Raw genomic sequence first — 21,541 nt, forward strand, 5'->3', positions numbered from 1 at the left:
TGATTAAAGAGTTGTTCAAGTGTCTATCAAATGTTTGAGTTTTTTTATTAATTTTTTTATTCTCTGTTATCCATAGAGCCTTGTAAAGTATTACAATTATTAATACTGATATGTGTTTTGAGTTTCATTAAAATCGGAGCATGTTATCTGCCTCAAAATTACCGGAAAATAATATTCAAGATTTACATTGGCCATGTTTTGACATAATTTCTAATGATTTCTGAAGCACATTGAGTAAAAATAAGATTTTGAATTCAAAGCATTTTGAAAATGTCATACTTCCTGCTGCCAGTTAGTGGCGCTATAACTTTGACCCCTAATTGTCACATCTAGGCAATTGGTATCATACAACAAACAAATGTGGATGTTATTAGACACTTCCTGTTTCTCATTTCACCTCACCACTGGCAAACCATTTGAGAGAAATCTCTTCGCAATTTAGCATCCTCAATGTCTTGAAATCATGTTCACCGAGTTAGGAGTCAATCGGTTGGAAGTCCTCAGAGTAATATATCAAATTCCAGAGCATGGGCTTTTTAAAAAGCTCTAAATATCCAACTTCCTGTTGGGCGGAGCCTATGACATAGAGGGTGAAAGTTGTTTAACTCAGTGAGATCTATATGTGTACCGAGTTTCATATGAATAGGTGCAAGTATTTGTGAGATATACATTGTGTATTCTGACTGTGTTCCAGGGGGTGCCATTGACCATGCCCGGGTCCCAGCCTCTGCTGTGTCCTAATGGCCGCAGATTCCAATGTGTGTGCCAATTTTCAAGAGTTTTTAACTGAACAGAACTGAAAAGAATGCAGCAATTTAGATTTAATTTAGAAATTCATTCTATTTGTTTAATGCATAAAGCACATTTCCTTTGCTGTGTTGTAACAACGTGTACAATGCAACAGTCAATAATAAAGAAAGTTACAAATGTTTAGGTTATATCACTTTTTTATTTAAAATGATGTGCATATGTTAAATTGTTCTTGAACAAAATATTTTACTTAAGAATCTAGTGAACTGCATAGTGTACACTTTGTCTGTTTTGCAAGTGAGCCTTCACTTTGTGACAAAAAAATAGTTAAATATTTATCTTGAAAAACAGTTTGTAACCAAAAGAGAAAAGCATGACCATTTATTTCATAGCTGAACACATCCTGAAGTCTCAAAACACTCTTTAATTCAGTATAATTAAAGCCTTGAACATAAATCAATCAGATCACAAAAATGTACAAAAAGGCACATTAAATCCCTGTGCTTCTATACTGTAAATTTCAAGTAGCCGAGCATGTATCATACTCTATAATCTATGTACTATTACTTTAAGCCTTGACATTTAGCCTTGGAAACTTGTGTTTGCTTGTACTTATACATTTAAACCCATATCTGCAGCTGTCTTCATCCACTGAAATGAGGGACAAAGTTGTGGCATTCCTTCTGCTTGTCTTTCACTCGTCTGTTCCACTATACATGTCAGCTAATTTAGTGAAGCGAGGACCCCAGTCGTTGAGGTAATCATAATCCTGGTCTCCATCACTGCTAGAGGAATTGATTGAGCTGAGTGATCCTGCAGTAGATCGATTACCTTCGTAGTCAAACACCAAGAGGGAGTCATACGGTGGAGCGGAAGGATCATTGTCAGCGGCCCTTAGACCCTGCAAAGATATTCAGTGTATAAGTACCAGTTCACTATACCACCAGTAGCAACTCATAATGTAATAACTGCACATAATGTAATATGTATTACATTATAATAGTAATAAAATGTTCTTAAAGTATATATATATATATATATATATATATATATATATATATATATATATATATATATATATATATGTTATAAAATATTGAGCTCATAATGTAATTATATTTTTAATGTAATAACAATTTTTCACATGATGTAATAGGTTTTTGTATGATAAATTTATTACATTACGAACTCACTTTGGCAACTTATAATGTTATAACAGTTCATAAGGTAATACCAGCAAATAATTGCAAATCATTTAAAACAAGGAGATCATTGATCAGAATAGTCTTAGTCTAACTGAGATATTTCAGTCTAGGAGCAGCTGTTGACAGCTTTCACAACAAATCAAGGTTGGTCCATGTCCATTAAAAACTTGCAATGCATAGTTTTTAACAGCTTAAGTACTGAAAATGTATCACAAAATGTTTACAATCTGCTTTCTTGTGATCATTTATTTCATTTTATTCATCAGTTATTCATTTTACTTCCTAACTGTCTAAAAAGCCAACTGATGTCTCTGGTGGTCAGAGAACTTTCTATCGTCCTTGGCCACAAACCTACAGAGTATTCTTTGTAAGTAATCTCTTTTTTTCTCTCAGAATATCGAAAATAACATAAAAACAATCATTTCAACATTAATTAATACTTCCTGTGTTTTATAAAACCTCTGAGAAAGCCTAAAACCATTAAATTATTACAATAGCTCTTTTAACCTCTTTGGTTGAACTGTTTGCTTAAAGGTTTAGTTCATCCAACATTTGCTCACCCTCATGACACTACAAACCCTTTGGACGTTTTTGAGAAAATCTTAACTACATTTATGTATCTTATACAGTACAGACCAAAAGTTTGGACACACCTTTTCATTCAAAGAGTTTTCTTTATTTTCATGACTATGAAACATGGACACAGAGGATTCAGTGATAGTGTTTAATGTGAATCAGAGGTTTCAGACACAGGTGAATCTCACACAGGTGAAGGAAGCAGACAGACTGGCTAAACCGACCGTCTGCTAGCTGCCTCCCGTCACAGAGGTCAGTTAATTCTCAGCACATAGAGACTCTTTCACCTAGATATCACACTATAGAGACTGTGTCTGTTCCACGAACTAGAAAATACAAAAAACGTCCAAACCAAGTTAAGGTTAACAATTTAATTGAGGTTCAACAAATAAAAAACAAATGCAATATGGATAAACAAATGATAAAGATTGGCTTATTGAATATCAGATCCATTTCTACGAAAACACTTTTTGTAAATAATATGATAACTGATCATAATATAGATGTGCTCTGCTTGACAGAAACCTGGCTAAAACCTGATGATTACATTATTTTAAATGAGTCCACCCCCCAAGATTATTGTTATAAACACGAGCCGCGTCTAAAAGGCAAAGGGGGAGGTGTTGCTTCAATTTATAATAACGTTTTCAGGATTTCTCAGAGGGCAGGCTTCAAGTATAACTCGTTTGAAGTAATGGTGCTTCATATAACATTATCCAAAGAAACCAATGTTAATGATAAATCCCCTGTTATGTTTGTACTGGCTACTGTATACAGGCCACCAGGGCACCATACAGACTTTATTAAAGAGTTTGGTGATTTTACATCCGAGTTAATTCTGGCTGCAGATAAAGTCTTAATAGTTGGTGATTTTAATATCCATGTCGATAATGAAAAAGATGTATTGGGATCAGCATTTATAGACATTCTGAACTCTATTGGTGTTAGACAACACGTTTCAGGACCTACTCATTGTCGAAATCATACTCTAGATTTAATACTGTCACATGGAATTGATGTTGATAGTGTTGAAATTATTCAGCCAAGTGATGATATCTCAGATCATTATTTAGTTCTGTGTAAACTTCATATAGCCAAAATTGTAAATTCTACTTCTTGTTACAAGTATCGAAGAACCATCACTTCTACCACAAAAGACAGCTTTTTAAGTTATCTTCCTGATGTATCCGAATTCCTTAGCATATCCAAAACCTCAGAACAACTTGATGATGTAACAGAAACTATGGACTCTCTCTTTTCTAGCACTTTAAATACAGTTGCTCCTTTACGCTTAAGAAAGGTTAAGGAAAACAGTTTGACACCATGGTATAATGAGCATACTCGCACCCTAAAGAGAGCAGCCCGAAAAATGGAGCGCAGCTGGAGGAAAACAAAACTAGAGGTATTTCGTATTGCTTGGCGGGAAAGTAGCATATCCTACCGAAAAGCATTAAAAACTGCTAGATCTGATTACTTTTCTTCTCTTTTAGAAGAAAACAAACATAACCCCAGGTATTTATTCAATACAGTGGCTAAATTAACGAAAAATAAAGCCTCAACAAGTGTTGACATTTCCCAACACCACAGCAGTAATGACTTTATGAACTACTTTACTTCTAAAATCGATACTATTAGAGATAAAATTGCAACCATTCAGCCGTCAGCTACAGTATCACATCAGACAGTGCACTATAGACCCCCTGAGGAACAGTTCCACTCATTCTCTACTATAGGAGAGGAAGAATTGTATAAACTTGTTAAATCATCTAAACTTACAACATGTATGTTAGACCCTATACCATCTAAGCTCTTAAAAGAGGTGCTTCCAGAAGTCATAGGTCCTCTTCTGACTATTATTAATTCCTCATTGTTATTAGGACATGTCCCCAAAACCTTAAAACTGGCTGTTATTAAGCCTCTCATAAAAAAGCCACAACTTGACCCCAGAGAACTAGTTAATTATAGACCAATCTCGAATCTCCCTTTTCTGTCCAAGATACTAGAAAAGGTGGTATCCTCACAATTATATTCCTTCTTAGAGAAAAATGGTATATGTGAGGATTTCCAGTCAGGATTTAGACCGTATCATAGTACTGAAACTGCTCTCCTTAGAGTTACAAATGATCTGCTCTTATCATCTGATCGTGGGTGTATCTCTCTATTAGTTTTATTGGATCTTAGTGCTGCGTTTGACACAATTGACCACAACATTCTTTTGCATAGACTTGAACACCTTGTTGGCATCAGTGGAAGTGCATTAGCATGGTTTAAATCGTATTTATATGACCGCCATCAGTTCGTAGCAGTGAATGAAGAGGTATCATATCGATCACAAGTGCAGTATGGAGTACCTCAAGGCTCAGTACTAGGGCCGCTACTCTTCACGCTTTATATGTTACCCTTGGGAGATATCATCAGGAAACATGGTGTTAGCTTTCACTGTTATGCTGATGATACGCAGCTCTATATTTCCTCGCAGCCCGGTGAAACACACCAATTTGAAAAACTAATGGAATGCATAGTCGATATAAAAAATTGGATGACGAGTAATTTCTTACTGCTAAATTCAGAAAAAACAGAGGTGTTAATCATAGGGCCTAAAAACTCTACTTGTAATAACCTAGAACACTGTCTAAGACTTGATGGTTGCTCTGTCAATTCTTCGTCATCAGTTAGGAACCTAGGTGTGCTACTTGATCGCAATCTTTCCTTAGAAAGCCACGTTTCTAGCATTTGTAAAACTGCATTTTTCCATCTCAAAAATATATCTAAATTACGGCCTATGCTCTCAATGTCAAATGCAGAAATGTTAATCCATGCATTTATGACTTCAAGGTTAGACTACTGTAATGCTTTATTGGGTGGTTGTTCTGCACGCTTGGTAAACAAACTACAGCTAGTCCAAAATGCAGCAGCAAGAGTTCTTACTAGAACCAGGAAGTATGACCATATTAGCCCGGTCCTGTCCACACTGCACTGGCTCCCTATCAAACATCGTATAGATTTTAAAATATTGCTTATTACTTATAAAGCCCTGAATGGTTTAGCACCTCAGTATTTGAATGAGCTCCTTTTACATTATACTCCTCTACGTCCGCTACGTTCTCAAAACTCAGGCAATTTGATAATACCTAGAATATCAAAATCAACTGCGGGCGGCAGATCCTTTTCCTATTTGGCGCCTAAACTCTGGAATAACCTACCTAACATTGTTCGGGAGGCAGACACACTCTTGCAGTTTAAATCTAGATTAAAGACCCATCTCTTTAACCTGGCATACACATAACATACTAATATGCTTTTAATATCCAAATCCGTTAAAGGATTTTTAGGCTGCATTAATTAGGTAAACTGGAACCGGAACACTTCACATAACACCGTACTTTCTACATCATTAGAAGAATGGCATCTACGCTAATATTTGTCTGTTTCTCTCTTGTTCCGAGGTCACCGTGGCCACCAGATCCAGTCTGTGTCCAGATCAGAGGGTCACTGCAGTCACCCGGATCCAGTACGTATCCAGACCAGATGGTGGATCAGCACCTAGAAAGGACCTCTACTGCCCTGAAAGACAGCGGAGACCAGGACAACTAGAGCCCCAGATACAGATCCCCTGTAAAGACCTTGTCTCAGAGGAGCACCAGGACAAGACCACAGGAAACAGATGATTCTTCTGCACAATCTGACTTTGCTGCAGCCTGGAATTGAACTACTGGTTTCGTCTGGTCAGAGGAGAACTGGCCCCCCAACTGAGCCTGGTTTCTCCCAAGGTTTTTTTTCTCCATTCTGTCACCGATGGAGTTTCGGTTCCTTGCCGCTGTCGCCTCTGGCTTGCTTAGTTGGGGTCACTTCATCTACAGCGATATCGTTGACTTGATTGCAAATTAAAACAGACACTATTTCAACTGAACAGAGATGACATCAATGAATTCAATGATGAACTGCCTTTAACTATCATTTTGCATTATTGAGACACTGTTTTCCAAATGAATGTTGTTCAGTGCTTTGGCGCAATGTATTTTGTTTAAAGCACTATATAAATAAAGGTGATTGATTGATTGATTGATTGATCTTGACACGTAGATGACACAGAGAATAACACAACTTTCCTTCAGGTGAATGGTGATACAGGTGGCGACTCAGACGAAGACGATGGGAACAGGAATACAGATGAGGATGAAGAGGGTTCAGTAGATCAGGTAGGTTACACGAATGGCGTTCAGGTAAGTGAGGAGATCGGTGCTAGACCAGACACTGGGTGATGGTGACTGATGGCTTTATATGTGGCACTGGTGATGATGCACAGGTGTTCAGAATTCAGGTGATTGGGGACGAGTGGGTGTGGCGTAAGTGTCCGATTCCGGGAGTGTAGAAGGTGTGGCTGTGACAGTACCCCCTCCTCCACGGGCGGCTCCTGACGGCTGGGATCTTGTGCGACGACGGGGTCTACCTCGGCCACGGGGAGCGGGGCGGTCTGGATGGTCTCAGTGAAAGTCAGTGAGAAGGCTGGGGTCCAGGATGTCGTTACGATTAACCCAGCAACGCTCCTCCGGGCCGTAGTTCTCCCAGTCTACAAGGTACTCCAATTGAGGACCCCGTCGTTGAGAGTCGAGGATAGCTCTAACCCGGAAGATGTCGTTGTCCTCTTCGATGGCTGGAGGAGGAGGTACGGCATCATCACCAGGCTCTGTGGATGGAGGAGACAAAGGTTCAGTGAAGGGTTTGAGGAGTGAAACATGGAATGAAGGTGAGATACGGTACTGTGCAGGTAGCTGGAGTCTATAGGTCACTTTGTTCAGTTGCCGTTCAATAGTGAATGGTCCGATGTATCGGGGACTCAGCTTACGGCAGGGCAGCCGGAGGCGAATGTCCCTCGTCGAGAGCCAGACTTGCTGTCCAGGTTGGTATTGCGCGTAGGTCTTCGACGAGCGTCTGCTTGCTCCTTATGCCTCCGCACTGCCCGCTGGAGATGCACGTGAGCCGAGTCCCAGACCCTCTCGCTCTGTCGGAACCAGTGATCAACCGCTGGGACCTCCGAGGGCTCACCTGACCATGGGAAGAGTGGAGGCTGGTATCCGAGGACACATTGGAAGGGGGTGAGCCCGGTGGTAGATTGCTGGAGGGAGTTCTGAGCGTATTCTGCCCAGGGTAGGTACTGGCTCCAACCGTCCTGGTTACGGTGGCAGTATATCCTCAGGAACCTCCCAAGCTCCTGTATCTTACACTCCGTCTGGCCATTGGTCTGTGGATGGTATCCTGAAGAGAGACTGACGGACACCCCTAGAAGACGGAAGAAAGCTGACCAGACTCGGGAGATGAATTGGGGACCTCTGTCGGAGACGATGTCCTCTGGAATGCCAAAGTGACGGAATACATTGTGGAATAGTGCCTCTGCCGCTTCAAACGCAGTGGGAAGTCCCTTGAGAGGGATGAGTTTACATGACTTCGAAAACCTGTCGACCACTACCAGCACACAGGTGTAGCCTTGAGAAAGAGGGAGGTCAGTCATGAAATCAATGCCCATATGGGTCCATGGACGTTCAGGAATGGGCAGAGGCACCAGTTTACCTTCCGGGAGTCTTCTAGGGGTGTCTGCTATGGCGCAGACGGAGCATCCTTTGAGGTAGCGGACAGTATCCAGAGCCATCGATGGCCACCAGTAACGCTGTTGAAGGAGCGAGAGGGTCCGCCTCCTGCCTGGATGTCCAGATCCCAGAGAGGTATGAGCTAAGTCCAGGAGGGTAATCCGATGTTGAGGAGGGACGAAGAGTTTCCCTTCTGGACCTCCCAGCGGAGCAGGGTGTTGAAGGTTTTCTTGTTCAATCAGATGATCAATATTCCATTGGATGGGACTTACTATCATGGCTGGAGGGAGGATTGGTTCAGGAGATTCGGGTTCAGGATCTGCTTGATGAAGACGGGAGAGGGCATCGGCTCTATTGTTCTGGGAGCCAGGGCGATAAGTGACCTTAAAGTTGAATCTCGTGAAGAACAAGGCCCATCTAGCTTGGTGATGATTCAGTCTCTTAGCTTCACGGAGGTATTCCAGGTTCCGGTGGTCTGTAACTACCTCGAAAGGGAACTGGGCTCCCTCCAGCCAGTGACGCCATTCTTCCAGAGCCAGCTTGATGGCCAGTAGTTCACGGTTGCCAATGTCATAATTCTGCTCCGCCGGGGATAGCTTCTTCGAGAAGAAGGCACATGGATGGAGTCTTGGAGGATCCCCCTGCCGCAGGGAGAGTACTGCTCCGACCCCGGTTGATGAGGCGTTCACTTTCACAATGAACTGTTGGTTGGGATCAGGGTGGACTAGGATCGGAGCGGTCTTGAAGGCTTGTTTAAGTAGGTGGAAAGCATCAGTGGCCTCGGGGTTCCAGGACAGAGACTTGGGCCGGTTCCGGAGGAGAGAAGTTAGAGGGGAACTGAGTAAACTGTAATCCTTGATGAATCTTCTATAAAAGTTGGCAAAGCCCAGGAAGCGTTGGAGTTCTTTAATGGAACCAGGTTGAGGCCAGTGTGTGATGGCGTCCACCTTCCCCTGGTCCATCTTCACGCCACGTGGGTCGATGATGTATCCCAGGAACTGGACTGAGGGCATGTGGAACTCACACTTTTCAGATTTGAGGTATAGGTGGTGTTCCCGGAGTTTTCGGAGTACGAGTGTGACATGTTGGATGTGTTCCTGCTTGGATGTGGAGTTAATGAGGATGTCGGCAATGTAGACAATTACGAACTGGTTAAGGTATTCTCTGAAGACTTCATTCATATAGTTTTGGAAGACGGATGGACTGTTGGATAACCCATACGGCATGACCCTGTATTCATAGTGCCCGGAAGGAGTGATGAAAGCAGTATTCCATTCGTCCCCCTTCCGGATGCGGATCAGGTTGTAGGCGCTCCTCAAGTCCAGTTTAGTGAAGATTTTGGTTCCGTGTAGTTGTTCTAACGCCGCTGGGACCAGGGGAAGAGGATAACTGAATTTGACGGTCTGAGAGTTGAGATGGCGATAGTCGATACACGGCCTCAAGCCTCTGTCCTTCTTGGCCACGAAGAAAAAGCTGGAAGCGGCAGGGGAAGTAGATGGTCGGATGAACTCCTGAGTGAGGGCTTCCTGTATGTACTCCTCCATGGCCTTCTGCTCCGGGATGGACAGTGGATAGACTCGTCCTTTTGGAAGGGTTGCTCCAGGCAGGAGGTCAATGGCGCAGTCCCATGGCCTATGAGGTGGAAGTTTCGTTGCTAACCGCTTACTGAACACATCCTGGAACGCCCGATATTCAGGAGGGATGATATGATCCACCTTAGTGTCGGGGCTTTCCACTGATGTGGACTGAACCGGTAGGGGTGACTTCTTTATGGAAGGAACGACCATGGGAATTTTAACTGGGGGAGTGATGCAGGTATGATGACAGGACTTTCCCCATTTCAGGATCTCACCGGTGGGCCAATGGATGTGAGGTTGGTGTTGGTTAAGCCAGGGGCATCCCAGGATGATGTCTGCGGTGGATTCCTCCAGCACCATAAACGTGATGTCTTCCTCGTGCAGGAGTCCCACGCGGAGGATGATTGTGGGGGAAAAAATAGTGGACACGACCCTTGCCCAGCGGCTTTCCCTGTATTGTTGTTACTTTGAGTTCGACGGGGCTTCGATGAGGCTTGGCACTTACACGAGTTAATGTTTGCCGGTTGATGAAGTTCCCCGCCGAACCGGAGTCGATGAGGGCTTGTACTGAAACAGAAGAAAGGAGATGTCTTAGAGTAACCCAGGTTTTAGTCAGAGGAGCAGTTAGAGGAGGTATATGGATGGTACTCACCACTGGGCGTGGGGGCCGAACTGGACAGGATGGTAAGAGGTGTCCATCTCCCCCACAATAGAGACACAGCCCGGTGTTAATCCTCCGCTGACGTTCCGATGCGGACAGATGGTAAGAATCCACTTGCATGGGCTCAGGTGCTGGAGGAGCGACAGATGGTATAGCGGGCGGAGGAAGTACAGTGGGAGTGAGCAGATGACAGGCAGTGAGTCTCTGGGCAACTCTAATGGATTTCTGGATGAGACACTCAAGTCCCAGTGAGTCTTCGTACACCACAATCAAACCTTGTATTTTGTCACACAATCCGTGGCGATATGCTGTAATTAAGGCAGTTTCATTCCAGCCGCTAATGTAAGCGAGTGTACGGAAGCATATGGCATAATCACTCACGGATTCATCTTTCTGTTGGCGAATTGTAAATAATTGATCATGGACAGACAATGCAGAAGTTTGTTGACCAAAGACGGATTTTAACTGAGAACAGAAGTTAGTAACTGATCCAAGGGCAGATGAGTTCGAATCCCAGAGAGATTGAGCCCAATGGAGAGCTTTACCTGAGAGCAGGTTGATGATGAATGCGACTCGACTGCGTTCAGTGGTGAATAAATGAGCGTTGGATTCCATGTAGAGGGAACACTGTAGCAGGAACCCGCTGCAATCCTCCGCCGTGCCGCTGTATGTCGCTGGTTTGGCCATGGGACTCGCAGGGGCAACTGAAGAAGTGACCGGAGTTGTAGCGGTGTTTGAACTGTTGACAGCCGGTGAGGAAAGTTGAGTTTGTTGCATTAGTGAGGACCGTACAGCGTGAACCAGTTCAGTGAAGGGATCCGCGGTGCGGTCCTCGCCTGTATCTGAAGAGCTCTGCATGAGGTCTGGTCTTCTGTCAGACACAGACGAGGACACAGAGGATTCAGTGATAGTGTTTAATGTGAATCAGAGGTTTCAGACACAGGTGAATCTTGACACGTAGATGACACAGAGAATAACACAACTTTCCTTCAGGTGAATGGTGATACAGGTGGCGACTCAGACGAAGACGATGGGAACAGGAATACAGATGAGGATGAAGAGGGTTCAGTAGATCAGGTAGGTTACACGAATGGCGTTCAGGTAAGTGAGGAGATCGGTGCTAGACCAGACACTGGGTGATGGTGACTGATGGCTTTATATGTGGCACTGGTGATGATGCACAGGTGTTCAGAATTCAGGTGATTGGGGACGAGTGGGTGTGGCGTAAGTGTCCGATTCCGGGAGTGTAGAAGGTGTGGCTGTGATAGTATGATTATCAAAGCATAAATCCAGTAAAACACTTCCATCAACACCTCCAAAGCCTGCACAGACATATACCACTTCCTGGATCATCATTTCACTCCATAACATTATGCAATTTTCATTTAGATGCTGTCTATTGCTGATGATTGCATTATTTATCATATGCATCTGTTTACATAAGAGGTCGCTCGTTTCTCCATCCTGTTCATGTGTGTTTTTGTTTGGGAGGTTTTGTACTAGTTCAGAAGATGTGTAATAGCGCCCCTGAGTGTATAACAGTGAAAACGCGAAAAGCTGCAAAAACTCATCAATTGTCTTCTAAATGATGAGATAACTTGTCAATGGCAGGGAAAGAGTTAATACACAATTTGATATGTATAATCGCACATCAATTAAAATCATGGGAACCAATAAATACAATGATCTTGCAACAGTTTCTTATTTTGCAGACATTTTCAGCATGTCGTGCAGGGCTCTAGTATGTGTATAAAAAATAAGTACTGACATGACCTGCTAAAATGCATCAGTTAATTATTAAATGTAAGTTTAAAATCTTTTATTTGTAAACTGGCTAGTACTGTACAATAAAAAGTAAGCAAACTTCTAACACTGCTGTCATCACTGTAATATTTAATTGTAAGATACAATAATCAAATAGCTAGAACGTAAAGCACTTATATGATGAATAGTTATCCAGATTGAATGTTATTATTGTTGCTAATACAAATAATTAATTAATTAATTCATTAATTAATTAATTAAATCTAAATTTCAATTCCAGTTTTATCCAGCAATAGTATTTACTCCACCTGGTGGTGATTTTATGACTGGGTTGTTTTTACTTGAATGCAATCATTTTGCTCGACCACCTACTGTATATATTCGTGGAGGGCCATAGCCCATATGCAACATAATAGTACAACCTGGTGTATTTTCTTCTTTAAAACAATATATATATATATATATATATATATATATATATATATATATATATATATATATATATATATATATATATATATATATATATATATATATATATATATATATATATATATATATATATAGTACAGATCAAAAGTTTGGAAACATTACTATTTTTAATGTTTTTGAAAAATGTTTTCTTCCGCTCATCAAGCCTGCATTTATTTGATCAAAATATACAGAAGAAAATGTAATATTGTGATATATTATTACAATTTAAAATAACTGTTTTCAAATTTATTATACTTTAAATGATCATTTATTTCTGTGATGCAAAGCTGAATTTTTAGGATCATAATAACATGATCCTTTAGAAATCATCCCAAGTTGTAACAGTTCTGCTGCTTAATATTTTTTCAGAACATGTGATACTTTTTTAGGATACTTTGATGAATAAAAAGTAAAAAAAACATCAAAAAAAAAAAAAAAGAAGCTATGTTTTTAAAATATAAATATTTTGTAAAAACAATATACACTGCTGGTCAGTAATTTGGGGTCAGTAATTTTTTTTTCTTTCTTTTTTTAAATAAAATCAATATTTTTATTCAGCAAGGATGTGTTAAATTGATAAAAAGTGATAGTAAAGAAAATATATTACTAGAATATATATTATTATATTTATTTATTTATTTGAATAAATGCAGTTCTTTTTAACCTTTTATTCATCAAATATATTACAACGCAGAACTGTTTCCAACACTCATAATAAATCAGAATATTAGAATGATTTCTAAATGATCATGTGATAGACTGGATGTTACATGTGACACTGAAGGCTGGAGTAATGATGCTGAAAATTCAGCTTTGCCTCACAGGAATAAATTATTTTTTTAAAGTATATTCAAATAGAAAAATTTTATTTTAAGTTGTAATAATATTTCACAATATTACAGTTTTTTTCTGTATTTTTGATCAAATAAATGCAGGCTTGATGTTCAGAAGAAACTTCTTTGAAAAACATTAAATATAGTAATGTTTCCAAACTGTTTCCATATATATATACTTTTTTTATGCTTGTATAGTGCCACTTCACCTCGCTGATGAAATCTCCAATATCTCCAGGATGAGGTGCGGTGGATCTGACAGGGTAATGGGGTTCAGGGTGCAGGGGTCTCTCATCCATCCGACGGATGCCAATGGCCTTGAGGCCATCAGTCTCTATATCTGGCTGCTGCAGCTGGCTCAGGTCATAATCCTGTTTGTAAACACACACAAAAGGTGCAGAAATATGCTGGATTCAACAAGACTAAAAACACTTTTTGCATTGATAAAACTTCTATTGTCATCCACTGATTTTTACAAAGATCTTTTGCTCTTTGGTAAAGTTTATCATTGGCACCAACAACGGCGGTTTCGAGATCACCGTTATCCTCCCAAACAATCAGACCATCTGCCCCGCCCACAGAAGGTGTCCTTCAACCTTACATCTAGTGAAGATGAGTCCCGATCTCCGGGTTCTGAATCTGACCATTTTTTGGAGGATGAGTGGCCTCGTCTTCAGTCTTCCCTTCGAGGTTCAAGAAGACGTGCCGCGGCCACCGGGGGAGAGGAACAACTTCGACCGCCATCACTATGTCCGATATCGAGGAAGAGATATCCTCGGTGATCAACCTTTCTGACAAGCCTTTATCTCATGCACAACGGACTGTACTGTCCAAGGGTATGTCTTTTTTACCTACTCATACCTCTAGCTTACTCAACTTTGAGTTTGAGTTAACTTTGACAATGGTACTACGGGATTTTATCCTGTGATTTCTTGTGATTATACACCTGAACAGTCGATGGCTGCTGACAATATTGCCAGTACGGACACTCAGTCTTTATTTAGACCTAAATCCCTATTTACACCTATGGGATCTAATCCTTCTCTAATTGCCTTTTGTAAAAAAGTTGATTTTGATGTGCAAAAATGTTTTGATACCAGATCTAAACCAATACAGAAATCCAATCTGTCTATTACAGAATTTAATGCTCTCAAAGAACTCACGAATGTGAACGATATCATTATCCCCCCGGCAGATAAAGGAGGGGCGGTAGTGGTTTTATCCAAAGAGATGCATATCCAAGAGGCAACCAGACAATTAGAAACCAAGCATTATGAAAGAATTCGTACTAAACCCTTGTCTGATTTAACTAATGCTTTCCATAACATTTTAACTCATGCCAATGACTCTAATTGGATTACTGAAAGTGAAATGAGATATATGACTGTTGAATACCCTGCTTTGGCTGCATTTTATTTATTACCTAAAGTACATAAACCTCCTTTTGATAATCCTCCTGGGCGACCCATTATTTCGGGTAATGGTACACTTGCTGAACCAGCGTCTAAATGTGTTGATTTTTTCATCAAACCCTTTGTTAAGACTCTCCCCTCTTTTATTGAGGATACTGTTGATGTCCTAAACAGTCTGTCTAAGTTGGGTAATGTGGGTTCTCAATACTTAATTACTATGGATGTGGAATCGCTATATACCAATATTGATCATGAGGAGGGTCTGCATGCTTTAAGACACTTTATATCTGAGAGAACTGATACAAAACCTCCATCTCATTTTATTGTACAACTTACTGAATTTATTATTCACAAAAATGTATTAACATTTACTGATAAACTGTACAGACAAAAAATTGGAGTACCCATGGGTTGCTGTCTTTCACCAAATTACGCTTGTCTTTATTTGGGATTATGGGAGAAATTACATGTACTCAATCCGATTAATCCTATTCATCATTGTATTATCTGGTATGGTTGTTATATAGATGATTTACGCTTCATTTTCAATGGAACTGAGACTCAGGTATTGGAGTTTCACCAATACCTTAACTCTATTAAAAGTAATATCAAATTATTTGTTGAATATTCCAAACACAAAATTGACTTCTTAGATTTGACCATCTCAATTGATGTAGATGGTATGTTACAAACCACGATCTTTAGGAAAAAGACCTCTAAAAATACCATTCTTAGAGCTGATTCGTTTCATCCTCCACATCTTATTGAGAACATAACATTTGGCCAATTCCAACGTTTACGCCGTATTTGTGATGATAATGCTGATTTTGAGAGACAGGCGGACAATATGTCAGAACGGTTCATGAAAAGAGCTTACAAATCAGACACTGTTGTCTGTGCACGTTCTAGAGCCCAATTATTAAAACGTGCCTTGCTAAGAAAGTACACAAAACAGACACTCAATCTTTTTTTGTCACACAATATAGTATGGAGGCTAGACATATCAAACATATTATTTTAGATAACTGGGCCATTATCAAGTCTGATCCTGTACTTCAACAGATTTTTCTGCAACCTCCTTTGGTGTCCTATCATAGAGCTCAGACACTTCATGGTAAATTGGTTCATAGTTATCTTCCTCCTGAGAAAAAAGAAAATTGGCTCAAGAGACCCATTGGTTTATATCGATGTATGAATTGTCCTCATTGCAGTAACATTATCCCATCAAAAAACTTTGTGGATTTTAAATCCAATAAAATATACAAAATCAGATATTTTATTAACTACAACACCACCTTCATTATATATCATTTATCTTGCCCATGTCAGAATGTATTTTATGTAGGCAGAACCAAGAGACGTTTGCGTGATCGATTAGCTGAACATAAGTATGCTATTCGTACCAATAATCCAGACTACCATATGGCCACACATTTTTTACATAAACATAACAAAAATGATTATCTACTAAAAATTGAGGTTTTAGAACATGTTAGACCTTCACAAACTGAGCCAACGTGAGTCATTTTGGATCCATCGTTTGGATGCACTTAATTACCCAGGGTTGAATGAGGATATAGAGTTCAAATGTTTTTTATGATATAGTCTGGGGTATACATTCAATTTGTATTTACTACATTTATCATTGCTTTGTTTTGTTACTTTAATATTATTATATGTATGTATTTGTATTTTTTTGTTCTTTTTGCATTGTCCTTTTTTGTCTTTTACTTTTTAGTTTCCTGATCTCATACACCTGATTACCCGTATGTTGATTTTGAACTTAATTAGTCCACTAATTGCTTATTGATGATGGGAGTGGTTTGGAGTATTTATATGTGTGAGCACACTAATTGTGATTATCACTTTGCCCTGAGGAAGACCAATGCGGTCGAAACATGTCAGCATTTTAATTTTGATGTTGGCCATACCACAATAAAGGCTTTTTAACGTTTACCTTCTCCACCTGAATTATTTTTGAGTGCCTGGGACCTGTGTTTTTTTCATTCTGTTTTGCTTCCCCATTACCAGAGCACCTACTACGAGTTCTTATCTCACCGGAGCGCCGGGTTGAATCATTTTCTATCTTTTTCTCTTTACTGTCAAACAAAGCATTTTTGAGTGAATGGCAATAGCAGTAAAGAGTGTTGTTCTTGAATATGAGAGTTACATTTTAGCAGCAACTGAGAAACGAGTGTCGAGCTGTGATAGAGAGTTACTGGCCATTTTGTATGGTTGGTTGACATAGGTTTGATTTGCAGGCTGGGACTTGCCAAAAATCAATTCTGTCCCCACCACTTTTTTTTGAAAACCGTTGAAAAAATATAGCATACTTAATGCAAAGTAAAATTATTTCCAATCTGTCTCCAGTCATTCTTCATAATTTACATTATTCATGTACCACAAAATGCATTTGAGCCTGTCAGACAGGCCTTTTCTCCTGTTGTTTACTAGGGTTGTACCGATAGATGATAGTATTGAGTATCGACGATAGTCAGAGTTATCGATGATAGCAGACGTCTCTGTCAATAGTCCAGATGTTATTAGGCTCATTCTCCTATTAATGTATTAAATAATAATAATAATTCTTATTATTTTTATTAGGTGGCCTATTATATTTTGGCTATCAGACTGCCCAGCTATTTCACTTCAGCACAGCATTTCACACACACGTGCACAAATGAGCATTAGAGTCTGTAGCCGGTGAAGGAGCATCCATCCTCAAACAGATGTACATCGTCTGCAGATATAAGGTATTTCATTGCACTTTAACAATAATCTGAACGTCCTATATATGTGCAATATTTTAAACGAGCCCTCACTAACTGAGTTTAATGCCACAGTTATGTTACAATGCATCTCTAGAGCGATGTATGGCTGATGCATCCATTTAATTCAACTTTACTCCAAATATATGAACTTACCCGTTTTGAATACTTTATTATTTAACATAAATCAACACGTTAAATATAATGTTAAACTGTTGGACTTTAAATTAAATCTACCATTGATTTACACCAATTAGACTGATAACTTCCGTTTACAGATGCGGCAGATTTGTCACAGGACGTGCGAAATGACAGTTGCGTCAGACTATATATGAAGTAACTGTTTTAAATACAGTATTTTTATATTAAACGTTAGTTAATCAGTATGTTTGAAAGTATTTTTTTTTTGATTATTGGTGATTCCATAGGCTCTCTCTTGCGCACTTGCACGGTTTAAAACACCAAATAGTTATGCTATGACAAGAACAAAGAGTCTCTCTCTTGTTCCACCAATGCATGATAGTATTGTGGATCAACTATCTCACGGGCTGACAATATGATGATTTGAAAAATGACCATATCACTCAACACTATTGTTTATCTCCTGTTGTAAACCCTGTCACAAACATAGCAGAATTTCTAGAAAGTAAACAATGTAATTATGTGTACAGCGCAGCACACTCTGGAGCAGACATACTCTTTTACGGTGTGATAGAAATGAAGTAAAATTACTTTATACTGCATTTGCACATTTAGACTAAATATACATCTCAACAATTAAGTTAAGCACACAAATGACACAACATAATTATAAAGAAGTTTAAAGAAATTATGTTAAAGTTATAAGAGATAACAATATGGTGCATGTAGGTTTAAGTATGCATCTAGTTGCAGTTGTTAGTGACGGCTGCACTAAAATGTTGCAAGGACGAAATACTGCATTTGTCACTGGAGACAGAGGTTACTGAATTCAAGACAGTGTTTTATTTTAACAAGAGTTTGTGAAAGGTGGGTAGGAGTTAATTTCAGGTGCGGGTTCTATGATGATCACTTAGTGAGCGGCGAAATGCAGGTGAGTTTGTCAATTGTTGAGAACTGATCGATGAAGGGGTGATAAAAGTTCACGAAGCCCAGGAACCTCTGGAAATCTTTCACTGACTTGGGAGTAGGCCAGGAAGTGATTGCTTGGGTCTTACGGTCATCCATTTTTACCCCTCTTGCGCTGATGTGGTAGCCTAGGAATTCAATAGAGGTCTGGTGGAAGACGCATTTCTCTGCCTAAACAAACACTCGATGGAGCACAAAAAATTAGTAGGTCGTCAATGTAGACAAGGGCTGGTTCACTAGCCACTAGTTTAGCCACTAAACTCTCAGCTGACTTAGCTAATTCTTAAACTTAATGATGTTCATGTCCTTTCCATTAACCAACCAAAGTAGAATGTTAAATTAGGTTTACATTGCATTAAATTAAATTGGAAAAGTGTATGACCCCTTAAAAATAAATGTTTAAATAAATAAATAAAATAAATAAAAAAGTTCTTAAAGCAAATAAACAGGAGAAGACAGAGAAAACAATAAAACAAGATAAATTTGAATAAAATAAATATGACTACATGAAATAGTTTCAGTTAAATAATTTAATAATTTAATTTTAATGGCAGCAAAAGTTTAATGCGAAAATCACAAAAATAAGAAAATAAAAGGTCTCCTGTTTATGTTCTAGTTTGCTTATAAATCAAGTAGTATTAAGATATATCTTTTTGGAGTCTTCATTTTCAAGAGATATGAGATCTCAATACGGCTCCATCTTTAGATTGTTGAATATTACCTATTTTTAGTGGTTGAAAACCAAATCTTGGTTACTTTGTATACAGCCAATACTAATTTAAAGAACAATGTCTGACAAATAAATAATGATGAAATTAGAATTGTATTTTGTTTCTTTCTATAAAAACAATATGCATAAAACATACCTGCCCGGGTTCTAAAAATGCATTGAAATGGTCAAGTTGAGGCACAACACCTTGCTCTGTGTAGTCTATTTATGAGATTATATATCTGTATCAGCTTCAGGGATATTTGGAAGAAGGAATTTTATTCATTTTTTAACAGCTTTGAAAGCTGCCAGGAGTTCAGATATGCTGTAAATGGAGCCTCATTGAGACCCCTGTATGTCCGGGACTGAAACTTCAGAAAAATTATATTTATTGGACATATCTGCAGACAGATATGTTCAGTGCAGTTTTTCTGACAGAAGGAAACAAGGTTAATTTATAGTTTTAATATTATTTGTTCTTTAGACTTTCCTCTTTAAAAGAAAATGAGTTTTCCAAGTGACCCACATTTGGTTTTTGACTACTAAAAATGTGTACAATTTAATGATTTACTCCTGGAGTCATATTGAAATTGCTAAAACCAACAGATTTTACTTACAAAGCTACCTATCTCTGTGTAAATGTAACATTATGATGCTGCCATCTTTCTCAAGTTATTTTTACTATCCTGTTATTTGGCTCTGAAACCCAGGTCAAAACTGCCATTTTTGCCCACATCATTACTGGATGAATCAACATTCGTCAACGAATATCTTGTATGATTCAAAGAGAAATACATTTTAACAGCTCCCTTTTGCCACCAACTGACGTAACAATGTAATCGATAAATCTTTACTTGAAGTGTCTAATTACTTTCAAAAGGTGATTTACTCTATTTTAATCGCTACCATACACATCAGAGCTTACATCTGAACTATAAACTTTTATCTCAGTACTTCTGTGATTTGAATGTTTGTAGCAAATATATAATGATACTGTGTGGTTGAAAAGATTGTAGCTGTCTTTAGATCAGCAGCAGTGCAAACGCAGATTTAAATGCTCAAATCACACTGCCTCTGGCTTGCTTAGTTGGGGTCTCTTCATCTACAGCGATATCGTTGACTTGATTGCAAATAAATGCACAGACACTATTTAACTGAATAGAGATGACATCACTGAATTCAATGATGAACTGCCTTTAACTATCATTTTGCATTATTGAGACACTGTTTTCCAAATGAATGTTGTTCAGTTGCTTTGACGCAATGTATTTTGTTTTTTTTAAGCACTAAATAAATAAAGGTGACTTTGACTTTGACTGATGTGACCTTACGCTGCATGAACCAAGTGATCACAATATTGATCACACACGTCAAAGGCTGAGGAATGAAACAGATGAATCATTGTAATTTAGGAATAGAATCATGTTGGAGTTGAAATTAAAAAATTATAGAAAATGCTTTGTGATAGTGACAATGTCAGTATGTTTAAGTATCTTACTGATAATTAAGTGAAGTCATGTAGAAGTTAAGAGACTTAGTTCAAGTTTAGGAGCCGAATGGCCTGGGGGAAGAAGCTCCTCCTAAGTCTCTCAGGTTTTGCCGTCAGGCTACGGAAGCGCTCACCAGATGGCAATAAAATGAAAAGACATTTACCAGGGTGGTTAGAGTCCTTAATGATTTTAACAGCTTTGCTTTTGCAGTGTTTGAGGTAGATCTCCTGCAGAGAGGGGAGAGCAGACCTTGAGATGCGCTCAGCTAAGTGCAAAACTCTATGCAGGGCTTTGCAGTCTTGACTGAAGCTGTTCCCATACCACACTGTGATACACTGAGTCAATACACTTTCTATAGCCCCTGGATAGAAAGTTTTTGATTAGGATTGCTGGTGAAACCCTGAATTTCCTCAGCTGTCGCATGGGAAGTTGTGGCCTAATGGTTAGAGAGTCGGACTCCCAATCGAAAGGTTGTGAGTTCGAGTCCTGGGCCGGCAGGAATTGTGTGTGGTGGGAGTGCATGTACTGTTCTCTCTCCACCTTCAATACCACGACTTAGGTGCCCTTGAGCAAGGCATCGAACCCCCAACTGCTCCCCATACACATAACTAACCTTAAATGACATGACCA

The 21,541-nt window shown here is 39.2% G+C and overlaps 1 protein-coding gene across 1 annotated transcript in view; it reads right to left on the reverse strand.

The window, feature by feature from the left end:
* Positions 1-929: 929 nt before the first annotated feature.
* The window catches only part of zmp:0000000625 (cadherin-2), a 124,962-nt gene continuing 104,350 nt past the window's right edge, over positions 930-21,541 (reverse strand). Inside the window, exons 15-16 of the mRNA XM_052547486.1 lie at positions 13,635-13,796; positions 930-1,651 (exon numbers count right to left, since the gene is read on the reverse strand). Coding sequence (XP_052403446.1) covers positions 1,445-1,651; positions 13,635-13,796 — 369 coding nt within the window. The 3' untranslated portion in view covers positions 930-1,444. The remainder of the gene's footprint in view (positions 1,652-13,634; positions 13,797-21,541) is intronic.

The sequence above is a fragment of the Carassius gibelio genome, chromosome B2, assembly GCF_023724105.1.
Source record: "Carassius gibelio isolate Cgi1373 ecotype wild population from Czech Republic chromosome B2, carGib1.2-hapl.c, whole genome shotgun sequence".
NCBI classification, from domain to species: Eukaryota; Metazoa; Chordata; class Actinopteri; order Cypriniformes; family Cyprinidae; genus Carassius; species Carassius gibelio.